This window comes from Pinus tabuliformis, chromosome 6 (genome assembly GCF_031772625.1).
Source record: "Pinus tabuliformis cultivar Carrire ecotype Pingquan chromosome 6, CPIR1, whole genome shotgun sequence".
NCBI lineage: Eukaryota > Viridiplantae > Streptophyta > Pinopsida > Pinales > Pinaceae > Pinus > Pinus tabuliformis.
In genome coordinates, this window is record NC_142292.1 from 981,949,486 (window position 1) to 981,968,469 (window position 18,984).

The 18,984-nt window shown below is 36.6% G+C and overlaps 1 protein-coding gene across 2 annotated transcripts; it reads left to right on the forward strand.

Moving 5' to 3' along the window:
- Positions 1-4,215: 4,215 nt before the first annotated feature.
- On the forward strand, positions 4,216-9,647 carry LOC149262287 (cellulose synthase-like protein D3). 2 transcript variants are annotated; one of them, XM_089423897.1, is made up of 4 exons: positions 4,216-4,365; positions 4,508-6,141; positions 6,305-7,109; positions 7,279-9,647. In XM_089423897.1, the coding sequence occupies exons 2-4, from the start codon at positions 5,237-5,239 to the stop codon at positions 9,013-9,015; spliced, it is 3,447 nt and encodes a 1,148-aa protein (XP_089280023.1). In that variant the 5' UTR covers positions 4,216-4,365; positions 4,508-5,236; the 3' UTR covers positions 9,016-9,647. The 2 variants fall into 2 exon arrangements, with proteins under 2 accessions (XP_089280023.1, XP_089280022.1); XM_089423896.1 differs by having other exon boundaries at positions 4,264-4,420.
- The last annotated feature ends 9,337 nt before the right edge of the window (positions 9,648-18,984 follow it).

Genomic DNA, 18,984 nt, shown 5'->3' on the forward strand with positions numbered 1-18,984 from the left:
ATCTCTTAGTTTCACAAAGATGATAGACTCTTTCATCCCATGGCGTTTTTGGAATGGATCAATGCCTAGTTTCACTATGGATTTCATGAAAAATTGTTCTTATTTTGGCGATGCTTATTTTCGCCTTTATACTAGTCAAGGCATAGAGATACTTTTGATTTTTGCAATTTTACTTAATTATCTTCTTATAATATCTTAGTTTTGTTTTATTTTGTTTTTTGTTTTGTTTTTTGTTTTGTTTTTTGTTTTTGTTTTTTGTTTTTTGTTTTTTGTTTTTTGTTTTTTGTTTTTAACTCTTTATCACCCCACAATTTCTCCTTAAGTTTTGATGTAATAATATTTTTAATATTATCCTTATTCTACAAGATTATCTCCTCTTTTACCCCTCAATGGTCTAGCCAGAGTGAACATCCTTATGCTATCTCCCCTTGAGTTTAAGGTGGTCTCGGTTAGAATTAGAAGAAATTTTAGATAACATCTTGGCTTCCATGTTGTTTAACCCCGTCTTATACATAAGAAAACCATAATTATGCTCCCAATTGGGGAAATGTTTGCTTCAATGAGGAAGATAAGATAGGGTGTATTTCCTTTAATGTTGAGATTATAGGTTATAAATTACTTTTGGATATGCTCTATCTTCCTCCATGACCATATGGAGACACTGCATCCCCAAACCTCACATCTAAAATGTCAAAAGTGACAAGAATCTCAAAGATGATTTTTTTTTAAATTCCATATCCAAAGATCCGTTCACTTACAATTATTTTCAAGTCCATAATAAACTTTACCTTCTTCATTTATCCTTTTCTCAACGCTATAATTCTAGTTGAACTTGTGATGGATATCGATCAAAAATATTAGTATGAAGCACCTCCAATCTATTGTTGTCATAAATGAAAGTATCATATGCGATATTTTGGATTTAATTATGATGACTTTTGTTTTGTTAGTATTAACATTCATACCCATCTTAGAACAAAACTCTTTAATAATCATATCCATCTTGGAACAAAAATATTTAATAATTATATCCCTCTTGGAACAAAAATATGGAAGGATTCTTACTTGCTTGCCAAAATCAAAGACTCCTGACCAAATGAACTATATCATCAACAAAAACAAGAAGAGTGATAGCTATAAATTTTAAAATCCTTTAACAATATTTTAGATAAAATAATTGATTCCTATAATATTTACGTGACTATTTTTTGGAAAATTTGAATAAACAATTATTTTTGGAAAAAAAAAATTAAAATGACAAAATTTAACCCTTAAAATTTTATATGGTTCAAACTACATAAAGATATGGTTCAAACATTCTAAAGCATTTCCTATCAAATGGTAGATTGATCTTTCTTTTAATGCAAATCTTTATCTTATGGTTATAAATGAGAGGTGTTGCATATTGTTGTTTTATTCTCTATGTTAAATGAAATTTCAAATACTATCCACTTTGCATCTCTATCTTATTTATATTTCCACATTTATCTAATACAATTATAAAATTACCATGCAAATTATCAAATAACAAATGACAAATAACATCTTATGCATACTTAGTTTTATAAAACAAAACTTTGCCATATCAACCACATTTACCAATATGATTGTGCTAATAAAATAAAGATAGACTCAATCTTTTTTGCTACTTTATTTTTTTCTTATAATTTTTTTTAAATGAATTTTAATCTCTAAAGGTAATTTTTCATAATTAAAATTCCCATCAATAATTTTTTATTTTTATTTTTTTCATTATTTTTTTTAAACTTGAGAATATTTTTTACAAAAATAATTGAGCTTATCCACTTTTTAATGTACTCCATTAACATTATATACCTACTATATTAGCTTGGAGTATGCCTTAAAACTATTTATGCTAGCTCATCTTTCTCCTACTTAAGGAAATAGGTTAATGACACCCAAATGTGTTTGGCAAGAATGAAAGCATTCCTCCTTATGGACAACTAATTTGTAATTCTAGGGGATGTGGTTTTCCTTGAATAAAGTGATGAATCAACCTACATTCCTAGATAACAACCATCTCCACTGTGGATTTGACAACTAAATAATGATATATAATCATCATAATAAAATATTAGTCTATCTAAATCCACTCCTCACATAATATTGCCTATAATATTTAATTGGTAACATTTCATTAATAGATTGGATTTTTGGTCAAAGGATTTTGATTTAAGTGGTTTGATGAACAATTTGTTTCTCCCACTATGCAGATTTAAGTATTCAAGTACATGTCGTAAGTGACATTTTATGGCATTTATTAAATAGTTGTATTTGGTGTGATAATGGCAGACATAGTCTAACTAATACATGAAAACATATTTTCTGATTAATTTTAATCTATCGAATTTAAGTGCCTTAATTTTTGGGTGTTGAATCTATTTATGCATTCAAAATGTAATTTAAACAACAAGAAATCACAATCTTGCTTGAAATTCTCATTCTAATTAAAAATGAAAATTAAATCTTAAAAAAAATTAATTTTAATTTTATAACTTACATTATTATTTTTTAAATATTTATAAATTAAATATATATATATATAAATTATAAATTAAATTTAAATACATGAAAATACACCATTTCAATATTTAAATTTATTATAAATAATGTAAAACTAAATTTATATAGTATTTAAAGTTTAAATAAAAATATTTCACAAAATTCAAAAAACATTAAAACCGAAAAACACATCGAGAAAATGATGCATTTAATTATTTTTTTAATTATATTCCTGATAACTTTATAAATATATATATATCTTTGTGAAATAGACATAGACCGCTTAAATTCCTAGTCGTATTTAATAATTTAAATGTACGACAATTTAATATATAAATAATTATTTTACCATATCGTTACATTCCAATTTACTTCAAAATTAATATATAATATTTTCATTAGTATTTCAAGTTTTCAATTTGTAATTATATATATATATATTTTTCTCTTATTTGTTTTTTTAAAGTGCAGAAATTTATTTTAATTTAGTTAACAAATTAGCAAGAGGATAATCATCACTTGTTACTATTCTCGATTGTTATTCAAAGAAAATTATGTCACCTAAAATTACTTAGATGGTAGTGTGTTTGACCCTGCTAGATGCCTCTAGGGCTTGGGCTTTTACCCTGTTTCCTTAATTTAGAGGAAGATGAAGTCTTAGCCAATCAAAAACAATTTTAAGGCATACTCCAACCTGGATTATAAAATACTTTATATTTTTATTTTTATTTTACAGTGGAAAAACCTTCATAACTAAGTTGTCAAACTAACAGCGAGGACAAGCTTGTTTGGCCACTATATGTAAAAGGAGGCTGATTCATCACCATTATTCAAAGAAAACTACACCAAAAATTACTTCTGGGTGGTTTGTAAAGGGACGAACTTTAGATGCCTCTAGATATTGACCATTATACTATTTCCTTACATTCTTAAAAAAACTAACACTTAACCAAACAAAAACAGTTTTATAACAGACACTAAATCATACTCTAAACAAAATTAAATCTTTTTATATCCCTCCATTTCTATATATAAACCTAAAATAAATAATAAATATATATAATATAATAAATTCATAAAAACGTACAAATGACATTCTGTAGTGCTACATCATGGTGCCAGCTCAAGCTAAGCGTTAATAATACATAAAATAATTATTGCCAGCAACGGCTTCCGTCTTACTAGTTCTACTCAAACGCGTAGGTTGTTCAGATAATGCCAACGGGGGAAACCTTCGATCCGCACTGGCAGCGAGCATCGCCAGGTTATAGCCTAAAATAAGCGCCCAAACGAAGGTGCCGCGACTCAAACCCTGGTCTACAAACAGATTGGCAAGCATTTCACAACACGTGGCAATCATTCACAGGATCCGAGTTCCGGGGAACAAAATCAGTCACCGCCGGCTAAGTTCCTGGCATCGGTCAGCCGTCAGCCTGGGTTCGAAGCATACGATACGTCGATGTGCTAGCCGCAGCTAACCGTAGTTCCGATTTAACCGTATGCCAGCCCGAGCTCCGTCATTTGGGGTTGGGAACATATCCAGACAAAACACCGACCAACATAGATAACAGGTTCGAATCCCTAAGAGATGCGTGGGCTCCTTTTCGAGTTTGAAAAGGAGAGCATCGCGTGGGACCAGGGCGAGGCTGCGCGCATTATATATTTCAAAATTGGATTTAAGTGGCTTTAACGTCGCCTGTAATGTATTTGGCCTTGAAGTCCCTGTAGAAGACCATACGCCAGTAGACGGTCGGATCGGCAGCTCGCCCAAAAAAACTGCATTGTAATTTCAGAAAAAACGGCTGGTTCAAAGAAGGGGAGGAGAGTCTTGGTGATCTCGCTGTGAGATACATTGCTATCCCTTGCGAGATTATTGCATTTAATGTTATTTTTACCGGTACTGTTTTCTTACGAGATTGTTGCATTTAATGTTATTTTACAAGGACTGTTTTCTGAGATGGTTTTAGTTTGTTAATTTGGGCAGGGGCTACGCCGAAATCCTGGTTGGCACATCACAAGCTTCTCCGTCTTTATCTCTGCCTTTCGCTTTCCGGATCTGTTTTGATTTGTTAACGGGGATTGTAGAAAACGCGTTGCTTTTCCATGTGGGTATAAAGCTAATGACATAAGATTAGGCCAATGTGGGTTCTTAGTAAAATTTACAAGGGGGACTGTCGGGCTGTAGTACCCGTGGGTCGATGTGTTACAGATGCCCATTTAATTCAAGATCTGTGATTCGGTTTTTGTTGGGGGCTGGCTGGTTTGATTCGGGCTATGGTTTCTATTTGGGGTTCCAAAACGATTTGGGTTTTAATGGGTTTCCGTTTTTGGGTTTGGATGGATCTATGGGGAATCTGATACAATTCCTTGGGAGCCCACTTGCTTGAGTTTCATAACATTAAGGTTTTGATTTGTCGAGATTCAGTGCTTACTCTTTGTTACCCACTAGGGTTGATCGGGAGGGTTTTATTATTTTGATCAGCTAAGCATCTACCGTTGCAGAGTTTAGATCAGTTTATTCAAATAGGCTGATCGGGAAAGATTCATCACTGATAAGGAAGGACGATAATGTGTATGAGCTGCAATATTCTGGATTTATAGTTCGTGGGCTTTTAGTCGAAGAGTTTCATTACTCTTACTCTCAGTTGCTAAACTTGCGATATTTTTGGGGTTACTGTCGGTTGTTGGAATAGCCTGAAATAAATTTACAGTCATGTCGAAGTTGAACCCAAGCCTTTCGAGGAGCTCAACCAGATCATTCAAAAATGCAGCTGGAGTTGGCTCACAGAGTGTCAAAGTCAGCAGTGCCCAAACGGTGAAATTTGCGAGGCGAACTGCCAGTGGCCGATATGTGAGCCTCTCGAGAGATGATCTCGATCTGTCTCGTGAATTCAGCGGTGAATTCACGAATTATACAGTTCATTTGCCTCCTACACCTGACAATCAACCAATGGGTGCTGTAGATCCTTCGATCGCAGCCAAGGCCGAGGAGCAGTATGTTTCCAATTCGCTTTTCACTGGTGGATTCAACAGTGTCACAAGGGCTCATCTCATGGACAAGGTGATCGACTCCGAAGCTACCCATCCCCAAATGGCCGGTGCCAGGGGATTGTCTTCCTGTGCAGTGGAGGGTTGTGATGGTAAGGTTATGAGGGATGAGAGAGGAGAGGATATCCTTCCTTGCGACTGTAATTATAAGATTTGCAGAGATTGCTACTTTGATGTCCAGAAGGATGGAGGAACTTGTCCAGGATGTAAGGAGCCTTATAAAGTTGGGGACTTGGAGCCAGAGGAAGAGAAAAATGAAGCTTTTCAGAATAGTCTGCCGCCTCTTCCTCCCCCTCCTGGTGGCAATAAACTTGAGAAAAGGATGTCATTGATGAAGTCAAGCAAATCCTTGCTCATGAGGAGCCAAACTGGGGACTTTGATCATAATCGTTGGCTTTTTGAGACCAAGGGGACTTATGGGTACGGCAACGCCTTTTGGCCTCAAGAAGAGGCTTACGCCAACGGTGGGACTGATGGAATAGAAGGAAATATATCAGATATAACTGATAAACCATGGAAACCTCTGACGCGCAAGCTCAAAATTCCTGCTGCCGTTCTCAGCCCCTACAGGTTTTATTCTTACACACACACAAATTGATTGGTGCATTATTGCTTATCCATGATTCAGAAAACCGAGGCTTTTCCGAACCACATTTTGTAGGGATGATTCTTGTTCGGCTTGTTTATTAGCATGTTAACTAATTAGACCATGTTCCAAAAATGATTATTGCAGGCTTCTTATCTTCCTGAGAATGGGTGTTCTGGCACTATTTCTCACTTGGCGAGTCAAGAACCCTAATACCGACGCATATTGGTTATGGGGCATGTCTATTGTATGTGAATTATGGTTTGCTTTCTCATGGCTACTGGATCAGTTGCCAAAATTGTGTCCTATTAATCGCTCCACTGATCTTGCTGTTCTCAAGGACAAGTTTGAGTCACCAACTGGCGACAATCCAACAGGGAGATCAGACTTGCCTGGTATCGATGTTTTTGTCTCCACTGCTGATCCAGAGAAAGAGCCACCACTGGTCACTGCAAACACAATCCTGTCAATCCTTTCTGCCGATTACCCAGTGGAGAAGCTTGCCTGCTATGTGTCAGATGATGGAGGAGCTCTTCTCACATTTGAAGCCATGGCAGAAGCTGCAAGCTTTGCAGATATTTGGGTTCCTTTCTGTCGCAAGCATAACATTGAACCTCGCAATCCTGATACCTATTTCAGCAGTACACGTGACCCTACCAAGAACAAATTGCGTCCAGACTTTGTCAAGGACCGTAGAAGGGTTAAGAGGGAATATGATGAGTTTAAGGTGCGAATCAATGGACTTCCTGATTCAATTCGGCGTAGATCAGATGCTTATAATGCCCGGGAAGAAATGAAGGCTATGAAACTTGTCAGGGAAAATGGCACTGATCCAACAGAAGCTATAAAGGTTTCAAAAGCCACATGGATGGCCGATGGCACTCATTGGCCTGGAACTTGGACAGTGCCCGGTCAAGAACATTCAAGAGGAGATCATGCTGGAATTATACAGGTATGTAACTTTAATTTCTGGATAGCCAGATTATCATCTTTTGTTTACCTATTTTTGTTCAAACAATTGCATTTAGGCTTGCAAAATAGATAGAGTTAGACAAGTTATATGGGATCTGGCATATGGAAATTAACAAGTGATGCGAATGTTGCTTGAATGGATTTTGCAGGTGATGTTAAAGCCTCCTAGCTGTGAGCCTCTGATAGGCTGTGCAGATGGCAAACTCATTGACTTTACTGATGTGGATACCCGTTTACCTATGTTGGTATATGTATCTCGTGAAAAACGGCCAGGATATGATCACAACAAGAAAGCAGGCGCCATGAATGGTCTTGTACGGGCTTCAGCAATAATGTCCAATGGCCCATTTATTCTCAATCTTGACTGTGATCACTACATTTACAACTCACAGGCTATGAGGGAGGCAATGTGCTTTATGATGGATCGTGGAGGGGATCGTATCTGCTATGTTCAATTTCCTCAGAGATTTGAGGGAATAGATCCCAGTGATCGGTATGCAAATCACAATACAGTGTTTTTTGACGTCAATATGAGGGCTCTTGATGGGTTGCAGGGTCCTGTATATGTGGGAACAGGTTGTGTGTTCCGACGAATAGCTTTGTATGGGTTTGACCCTCCAAGGGCAAAGGAGCACACTGGTTGCTGTGGTAGGGAAAAGAAGAGCAGCAAAACTCGTGGTGACATAGAGGGACGTGCCCTTAATTTAGGTGATGGTGATGAGGAGGAGATGGAATCAGCTCTTATCCCTAAGAAGTTTGGCAACTCCACTCTTCTGGCAGATTCCATTCCTGTTGCAGAGTTTCAGGGTCGACCCTTGGCAGACCACCCTGGCGTAAAGAATGGACGACCACCAGGTGCTCTGACGGCTCCTCGTGAGCCTCTTGATGCTTCCACTGTTGCAGAAGCTGTAAGTGTGATTTCTTGCTGGTATGAGGACAAGACAGAGTGGGGAGAGAATGTAGGTTGGATTTATGGTTCTGTAACTGAAGATGTTGTCACTGGATATCGTATGCATATTAAGGGTTGGAGGTCTATTTACTGTGTAACTAAGAGGGATGCTTTCAGGGGCACAGCTCCCATTAATCTGACAGACAGATTGCATCAGGTTCTTCGATGGGCAACAGGTTCTGTGGAAATATTTTTCTCACGTAATAATGCACTTCTTGGAAGCTCCCGTTTGAAATTCCTACAGCGAGTAGCATATCTCAATGTTGGCATTTATCCTTTCACTTCCCTATTCCTTATTGTGTACTGCTTCCTTCCAGCACTCTCTCTTTTCTCTGGGCAATTTATTGTGCAGACACTCAGTGTCACTTTTTTGGTATATCTTCTTACTATTACGGTAACTCTTTCTCTCCTGGCAATTCTAGAGATTAAGTGGTCTGGTATTGAATTAGAAGAATGGTGGAGAAATGAACAGTTCTGGTTGATAGGGGGTACTAGTGCTCACTTGGCAGCCGTCTTGCAAGGGTTGTTGAAGGTTATTGCTGGAATAGAAATTTCTTTCACACTGACTTCTAAGTCTGGAGGTGAGGATATTGATGATATGTTTGCTGATCTTTACATAGTGAAGTGGACTTCCCTTATGATTCCACCAATTACAATAATGATGATTAACCTCATAGCTATAGCTGTTGGATTTTCAAGGACAATTTATAGTGAGATCCCTCAATGGAGCAAACTCATTGGTGGAGTTTTCTTCAGCTTCTGGGTGCTGGCGCATCTCTATCCATTTGCTAAGGGTTTGATGGGCAGAAGAGGAAAGACACCTACTATTGTCTTTGTATGGTCAGGTCTTCTTGCCATTACCATATCACTTCTATGGGTTGCTATAAATCCCCCAGCAGGTAGTTCAGGAATCGGTGGGGGCTTTCAATTTCCATAAGGGCTTCATAATTGCACATGGCAGAAAAGTGAGTAGCGTCAGAAGATCCACTAGCCTTGGGTGCAATGTTTGCCTAATAGTTCGAGTCTTCTCTGGCATTTGGCGGCTCCACATCTGAAGGTGTGCATCTTGAAATTTGTGAATTCTTTGTCAGAAAATTTCAGATATATTTTCTGCCCTTTTTTTCCTGACAGCAGAGGTACTGGCCATTGTTACAAAATCTGTAAAGACTGTTGGCTTTCGAAAGACTTTCAGTCTAACTGAGTTGGTGAGCATTAGCTATATAAATTGCTTTTTTGGAGAATATAATTTTGAATACAATTCCCTTTGCCGTACTGGGGGAACAGTTGAACATTTGGTCAATGAGGGTTAAGATTGTGGCAATTTTGGATCACATTCTATCCGCTTTCTAAATTACAGTTTGAACCCCTGGACTAGGCAGGTGGGAAATCACAGCTTTAGAGAATGAATTGTGTGGATTCCTGTTCTTCAGTATAATGAATATGCTCCAATCTGTTTTTGATCTAGTGCTATTGTCTTTGAATCTTGGGCCAAGGAGCACGATAAGCACTTGCAATATTGCATCTACAATTTGTTTTGCAACAAAACATTTGATCTCATTCATAGGCTCACTTTCATGGTCTATTTGCTTTATCTAAAACATGATATCATTTTGAAGCGGTTCCATTTACCTACTGGGGAAACAGTTGGACATTTTGTCAATGAGGGTTAAGGATGTGGTAATTGTGGACCTTACTTTATCCAATTTCATATTCTCTTTGAACCACTGGACTAGGCATGTGGGAAATTTCAGCTTTAGAGAATGATTTGCATGATCTCTTGTTCTTGGATATAATGAATATGCTTCAATCTGTTTCTGATTTAGCACTAATGTCTTTGGATTTTGAGACCTGAAGACATGATAAACACTTGCGATATTGCATCTGCAATTTGCTTTGCAACAAAACATTTGATCTCATCAATAAGCTCACTTTTGTGGTGTATTTGCTTTATCTTCAATATGCCATTATTTTGTTTGTATTTTGCGCAGATTTTTTACATGAGAATTCAAAGTTGTCATCATAATGTTAGTTGACACAAATCATTTGACTGAAATATCGTCTGATGTGAGAATACTATGGCAGTGAAGCACGATTTCTCTAACCCAGTTAAAATTACAAAGATTTCATAAATGAGTTGATCCTTGCATGGGTGCAACCTCCCTAAGCACAACGTCTCTAACCCAGTTAAAATTACAAAGATTTCATGAATGAGTTGGCCCTTTCATGGATGCAACCTTCCTCCTTTTAGGGTAGGTAGAATGAACCAATTGACTTCTGCATCTCTTGGTTGCCACCTCTAGAATAGGGGCACTCTCAGATAATCATACCAGATGCCCAAAGGCAATTTGGAGATTCCATGGATCACTGGGACATGTTGCTCATTATATGCTAACTCTGGTACAAGCATCCCAAGCCACACTAGAACATTGGTGCCTGACAAATGTGAAGTTTCAGTTGTTCCAAAAATAACAAATTGTCTGTCAAGTGTCACAAAAATTTACGAACCTGTAATAAATGAAATCTTTTTTGTCACAAAAAGTTACTATATTATGGAGGTCCTCAACAATGGACTGCCTGTTTATGTCTATGACAGGACACATGGCAGAGTTGAAATAATAATAATTTAAAAAACTAGTATGTGCATATGGCTACAAGGAATATAATACATATACTAAGTGCACGTTAGTCTAAACAAAACAATTCAAAGCCATATGGAGGAGAAAAGGCAGAGCTGAGGATCTGTAATTTATATCATCTTTGCTATGTCATTACCCTTAGGTTTGTTTTTGCCATTGGATTGCTGCCCCAGTAACACGGTTATTATGAGCGCAAATAAGATCACAAACGCCAAAGTACCTTCATCGGTTACTAACAATCTTTAAAAATTAATCCTGGAACACCTTGTTGACAAAGTTCGTTTTAACCATCAACGGTGCACATATATCTTGACTGGCTCGGACTTTTATTTCATATGCATTAGAAAACGAGAGTGAAGTTTGTTTATTATAATTGAAGAATATAAATGAGCAAATTATGGTTTTTTTAAAGCTATATTTATTATTAAAATGACTAATCTTCAGTCATCTACTACTAAATGGTACCCAATGCTAAAGGTCATGATGATCCTTTGTTCATGTTAGACTATTCATGGCTGAAACTGTCATCTACTACAAAATGGGACCCATGTTAAAAGACAAGATGAACCTTTCTTCACGTTGGACTAATCATGGCTGTTGCTTGATCATGTGAGTGGATACTCACACCTTATGACATTTGTTTATTTAGAACTTTGCTTATGCTATAGGCAAAATGTCAGCCCATTTTTGACTTTTAGTACTTTTGGACTTTCCTCCTTGCGATGGTTTTTTTTTTCTTCAAAAGAAAAAAACACTGGTTTTTTTCCTTTTTTAATACTTTTCTGGACTTTCCTCCTTGTGATGGTGTTATGTACTATTGTTTTTGTGATGGTGTTATGTACTATTATTAAAAGGTTGTGTGTTAAAAAGGGCTAATTTAATTTCAAGTATTATCCGTAGAAAAACAAATTATATCTATATATTTTAATTGTATTTTTATATTAATATAAATTATATAAGTTCACAGATATGATAAATAATATTTATTTATTTTTATAATTTTTTTAAGATAAAAAATTTCTTTACATTTTTGAGTAGAAATTTTCATCATATATATATACATATTTATTTTATAAATTTTTATATAAATTTTTTTCTAACATTTTTGAGTAAAAAGTTTGATTAAAGTAATTCAAAAACAATTGGAAAGTTTGATTAAAATGATTAAAAAACAATTAGAAAAATAGAAGAAAAAATAATTATGAATAATATTTTTGAAACCATTTTGAATAACAATATTTAATAAAAAGAGTTGGAAGATAGAGTTTTTAAAAAGCTTGTGTGTTTAAAACAATAACTAATAAAATTACAATGTTTTTATTAAGATTGAAAGGTGATTGATCTCAAGTAATAGATGACTATTGTAAAAAAGAATGGAAAAAATAATAATCATACTAAGTAGACTGTGATTGTAAATGATGATATATCTTTGATAGACACCCAAAGATATTGTGAAATGTAGGGAGAATTTTAAACTATTTTGAAAAAAGTGTATAAACATGGAAAATTACAAAATTACAATGATAAAGTTAAGTAAATATAATAATTATTTTAAGAGAGGTACTTTGAATAGCTAATTTAAGAAATTGATACAAAAATGGAGAGAAATGACAAGAAATTTGAGGTGAAAACACATTGACACTACTTAACTAGGTCCCAAGATTAAAAGAAGACAAAGAAAATCAATGTCAAAATTAGGTAAAATTGAGAATTGTAGAGATACAAATTACCAAAATATTTCAAGAGAATAATTAAGTTTTAGGTCAAAGAAGCCATAAAATTAGAGTACAAAAAAATGCTTAATGAAAATGAAGAATGAAAAAAGTTGATGGATAATATTAACCTTTTTCTTCAAAAAGATAAGGAGAAACATATAGGAAGGTAACTAAAAATTAATTAAAGAACTTGAATCCATTTTGTGAATGTAAAAGTAAAATACATTACTCCAGTGATTCAATGATCAAACATGGCAGTTGAAGCATGTTATTTCATTATAAAATAAAATTGATGACAAAGCTATGGGAAATGAAAGCAAAACATAAAAAGTTAAACTGTGCTTATTATCAAACCACTAAATATCCTTTAATAATTAAAAAAACACAAATAATAGAATCAAAACAAAAAAATTCACGGGTTGAAGAATTCATTGGGGGCAAAACGAGGAAATGTGCATTCCCGGATGGAGGCTTTATATTCCATTTGCATCCAAGCAAATCTCTTTCTCTACTCACAGACATCATGAACATCAGAGCCTTTACATTCACATGAAATCATGGGAAGGAAAATCCCCTCCATGGAGTTCTTCCCACTTCCCCTGATTATTCCGATGTTTCTCTCTGTTCGCAGATTGCCATGAAAATTGAGGATTGCTCATCATAACAGAGTATGGTGATATGAATACACAGGAACATCCATTGCCCTATTACACTTTTGATGCATGCCGTATATATAGAGAGTTTTAGAAGGTGGCTTAAGAATGAGAGGGTGTGTGTACTCCTCATGAAGTGAACTGGGGAGCATAATGTGGGAGCCCTCCATTCTAATGAATCTTTTTTTTAAAGCACATGGAGCTGCTTTGGGGAGCATAATGCAGAGCCCTCCATTCTAATGAATTTGATTTTTCCATTCTAATGAATTTGATTTTTTTTTAAAAGCACATGGAGCTTGTCCTATGTAACATGAGGGGAGAGGAGCCCTTTGGATATGGCCTTGATAGGCTAGGGAGAGTGGGGTTAAGGTTGGCAATTTTGTTCACTACGAAATTATTCAGTTTCAAGACATTGTAATATTGAATTTTAGGGATGAGATAGAGAAGGTTTATGATTCATTTGATAATCTGAGCTAGCTTGAAATTATTGGGGAATAATTAATTTGAAATTTTAGAAAGGATGAAAAAAGAATTTTTAATTGCAATGATCTCTTGAATTTTTAGTTGCAAAACTTGTTTTATTCTTTGAAAAAGAGCATAGGCCTCAATGATGTTGTTGATCGCCTCTCCCAATCTCTAAACAAATTTGAATTCCTCTTTGTTCATAGGATAAATAATCACCCTCTTGCTCTTGCCACCCTCGGGTTTCCTTTCACAGCTCCATTATAGAATAAAATGTGTTTCTTGTGTTGCAAGATCCACGTTTTGGATTCCTCTCTAGTGCTTCTTATTTTTCAAGGCTTTTTGGGATTTTGATAAAAAGTAGGGGAAGGAAAAATATTGAAGGGGTTTACTCAGGGTAATTCTTGAGGGTCCAAGTTTGAATCTTGATCCTTTATTTATTTGGCCTAGGTTATTTCCCTTTAATTCCAATGGCCTTTGCAGCGACTTTGGTGCTATTTTCCACTTTGTTTTGAAAAATAATTTTATTTTTGGCCAACCACAACTTCCAACACACAACTTTTGTGGAAGTTTTCCATATCCTTTCCATTTTCTTCTTTCTTGTAAAGGATCCCATGTAGCATCCGACCCATCTACCAGCCAAGTCTAGGATATTAGTGGGTTGATTAATATGATTTCTAAGAGAGTTGAAGATCAGACCCCGAGTTTCCATGAAAAAGGGTATTCAAGGAAGAGATGATCAATAGTTTCCTAATTATTTTTGCAAAGGATACAACATGAAGGGACTTGAATCCCATGCTTTGATAGATTATCCATGGTTAAAATTTTCCTATGAGCTAGAGTCCACTAGAAGGCATTGGTCTTAGGAAGGCAATCAAAAGTCCGTATTTTCCCCCATATCTTGGAAGAGGGAGATGTTTGTCTAGGCTTCAAGAGGTGGACATACCCTCTTTTTACTGCGACAATGAGAGCACCACCAACCACACACATCTTCCTCCTCGATTGACATTGAAGTAAAACCCGCGAAGAACAATTCCACTTATTTACTTGCTCTGATTAACCTTTTGAGAATGCAACCCCAGTTCTAGGACTCCCATGTGCCATTTGTCGTCCAGGAAGAGATGTCCTATAAGGTTGTTTTGCTATGAGAGGAGAGCCACTCTAGGAGGGGTTAGAGGGAAGGAATTTGACCCAAAGGATGACTCCCACGATGTTGTCATATCAAAGGATAATTTAGTTTCCATTTCTCGAGATCCAAGTTAATTTAGATTTGATCATTGGAATAGATACCTCTAAAATCCCCCATATTTGAGAATTTCCCCTATTTGGAAGAGCTTGTAGAATGCAAGAGTGTCTTTCCCCAACAAAGTATTTGCATTCTAAGACCTGTTTCCACCACTCTTGATTTATGGTTATTAGGCACCAGACTAATTTGGCTCCCATAACAATACATAAGAGAGGGGTCTCTTATTCCCAATCCTCCTAGATTTGTAGGTAGGTAGACTATCTTCCAATTAATTAGATGTAATTTTTTTGGAATTTGTTTTACCACCTTTCCATAGGAATTTTCTTATTTCTTGGGCCATTCATTGTTTCATAGACATAAGAGCGAAGAGAATTGGGAACTGGTAAATAGGGATCACTAGGAGGACCACTTTTATCAGAATATCCTTCTCGCTGGGTTCAACCAGTGGGATCCCCACTTCTCAATTTTCAATTTGAATTTCTCGATCATACTATTTTATGAAGGGTTGGGAGATTATTTTAAGTAAATTGGTATCCCCAAGTATTTGAAATTGGTCCAAAAATATTTCTCCGAGATGCTAAGGATGTGTAGGACCTACCCTTGCAAACCTCTATTGATATTCTATTTGTACATGGATTTTTCCTTTGTTGATTCTACCCCCTGATACTTCAATAAATTCATATAGGAAAAGTTTGAATATTTGAGCTATAATGCAAGATGCTCCCCCTAACAGAATGGTATCATAAAAAATCTAAGAGTGATTAATACTTCACATGCCCTCCATAAATCAGATTCCAAGGAGATAGTTGGTGACGCGGTCGTGTTAAAGGTGCATGCTTAACGAATCTTCCATCAAAATGAAGAAAATAGACTAGAGACGACAACCTTTGTCTGAGTCCTCGAGAGGCTCAAAAACGACTAGTAGAGTTTCCATTGACCAAGAGGGCAATCAAGGGAGAGGAAATACATGCATTTACACATTCTAAAATATCTTTTGCAAATCCCATTCTCCTAAGAACTAAGAATCAAAATGAGTGTCTTACTCTATCAAAGGCATTGGCCAAATAAAGTTTAATCACCATTCCTTTGTCCCATATAGAATCATCATAGTGGATGGCTTCTTAAACTTGAACGATATTGTCCATTATTTGCCTTTGCTTTATGAATCCTCCTTGGTGTTTTGAGATGATTTTAAGGAGGAAAGGTTGCAATCTTTGTGCCATGATTTTAGTGATTATTTTATATGAGAAATTGCACAAAGAAATTGGACGAAATCTTTCAAACAAGGAAGGATCTATTTCTTTTGGAAATGGCGATAGGAACGAGGAATTAAGAGTCCCCCCATTCTTCTCGAATTTTGAACAAATGAAACCAACCTATATAAGTCAAATTTGATCATCTCCCAAAATGTTTGATAGAATGAACTAATAAACCTATTAGGCCTGGGTGCCTCCTCTGGATCAAAGGATGTTAATCTTAGATAACAATGGTATATTCTATGCTTTAGCACAATTTAATTCAATGTTCCTTATCATCCCAATGACAATTTCCAATTATTTCCAGTAGCAATCACATTAACTTAATCACATCGACAGTAAATGCAGATAAAACATAAAAACATGTGTAGAAGACAAGCCAAGACAAGAGGACACAAGATTTTGCGGATGCCAGGGAAAAACCCCAATGTGGGGAAAACCCTTTCATCAAGTATTCTTATTATTATTCAATAGTTCAGCAGAGAGAGAGAGTACATAGATCAAATTTACTTGCCCAATACATAGTCAAAACAACCTTGGTAAAATCAACGATCAACAACAATCAACTACAACCCTAACCAGAAAGCTAACATTGGTCAAATAAACAAAAAAACTTCCTCCAAGCAGCTTAGTCAACAATAGTTCAATTCAACCTCCAGGAAGGGTCAAATTCAACCCAAAACAGTCCACAAAAACTCAGTCAACCCTAGTCAAACTTCAGTCAGCGCTGTGGTCGACACAGGTCAAACAAACTTAATTGCCTTGGATTCTGTACTAGAGAATGCAGCCTCAAGAAATTAGAAATATGCCCAGAAAAATGCAATCAAAGATGGTCAAACAAGTCCTGGTCAACGATGGTCTATTCTTTGAAATTTCAGCTTACACTTGATTCTGAAAATTTCGTCCTTCTATGCCACACATGGGAGAGAGAGAGAGGCTAGAAAATTTCGTCCTTCTATGCCACACATGGGAGAGAGAGAGAGGCTACCGAAGTTGTACGAACCAATCAAGAGAAGAGAGAGAAGAAGGATGTGTATGAGTGATGTCCAAATGAGGAGAGAGGTCACTCCTATTTATACAATTCATTGAGGGTGGGGAGACACATCCATTAGGTTTCTTGAGCCTATATTTAACTGAGGTTGACCTTGACAATTTGTGCATGAGAGAGAATAAATTCAAAATTCCAATTTTTCTTGTCCGAATGAGATGATCTTTATATCAAAATTGGACCTCTCGAAAAGAGGAGTCCAAGGCAATAATCATCTCTATCATGTGAGTTGTCCCAAGGTGGAATTTGGCCCTAGTTGACAATTTTAACACTCCCTTTCAACTAGGAAGAATTCCACCTACGAATCCATCTGTCATCATCATACCATCTTACCATCTTTGTCATCACTGCTCTACTCTGCTGAATCATGAAGTAATAATGAAGAAGTGATCGAGAGTGAGTCGCAGGGCCTTACCACTCTCCACTGACAAAAGTCATTCCTTAATCCCAGATCAAGTTGTTGAACACCATACATCCTAGTCATAGGGAGTATGGAAATACACGATGCGTCCATCAATAGTGCTATGGTCCCTAACCACTTTTCCCAACTCATTGGCCAGATGAGAGGTACTTCCCATGAGTCTCAAACTCCATGGGTAAGATGTGTGTCGGGGCATTGACAAGAGAAGGTGAACCACTCATCCTGCTCATATGCCATAGGAGAAGGTGAACCACTCGTCCTATTCATATGAAAATCGTAGGGAAGGTGAACCACTCACCCTACATACATGTGTTCGCAATTGTAGGGGAAGGTGAACCACTCACCCTACATACATGTGTTCACAATCATAGGGGAAGGTGAACCACTCACCTTGTATCTAGCGCACCTCTAGGGAAACATGAACCACTCACCCTATGGTCACTCATAGCTCCAAGAAGTACCCCAAGCCCCCATGAGCTCCCAGAGCTCAGTGTCCAACTCATACAGGACCCTCATATGAGGGTCTTTCCATGACTTCAAGTCTCTCTTGGAAGGTTAATAGTTTGACCTTCCACAAAGGCTTCATGAGAATGTTTGCGACCTGCTCATCCATCCTGTTGTGTTGGAGTCTTATTGATCTCCATTGTACCATATCCCAGATAAAGTGGTACTTGATATCAATGTGCTTGGAGTGATTGTGGAACACAAGATTCTATGATAGGCAAATCCCACTCTGGTTGTCACAGAAGATCACAGTGGTATCTAGCACGTGCTCAAATAGCTCACTGAAGAGTTTCCTCAACCAAACAGCTTCACAACAGGCCATACTCACAGTAATGTATTCGGCCTCGGCAGTGCTTAAAACAACCGATTTCTAATTCCTGCTCATCCAAGATATTGAGGCAGACCCCAAAGAGAAGCATCACCCAAACATGCTCCTACTATCCACCACACTGCTAGCCCAGTCAACATCTGAATATCCATGTAGCCTCAAGTTCTCGACAGTATATCTTAGTAGATAGTGGATTGTGTCCCGGAGATATCTCAAGATATTCTTAGCAGCAATCCAATTAATGTGATGAGGCTCAACATGAAGCATATGTTAGGACGGGAGTTTACCAAGAACATCAGGGCCCCCACAAGTTGATGATACTCGGAAGGGTTCACTAATCTGGGCACAACAACACTTCCAAATAGCTTATTGAAGTTGAGTTCCATCAGAGTAGATACAAACTTGCAATCCACCATCCCACATCTCTCAAGTAGCTTCATAATGTATTTTCTTTGAGAAAGAAAGATCTCACCTGTATTTTTCTAGACCTCCATCCCTAGGAAGTAGTGCATCAGTCCTAGGTCCTTCTTCTCAAATTAGGAAGCCAACTCCCTCTCGCATTAATCAATGAGAGGGTCATCACATGTCAGAAAGAGATCATCCACATAGAGGACCAAAATGAGAGGCTTGTCCTTTT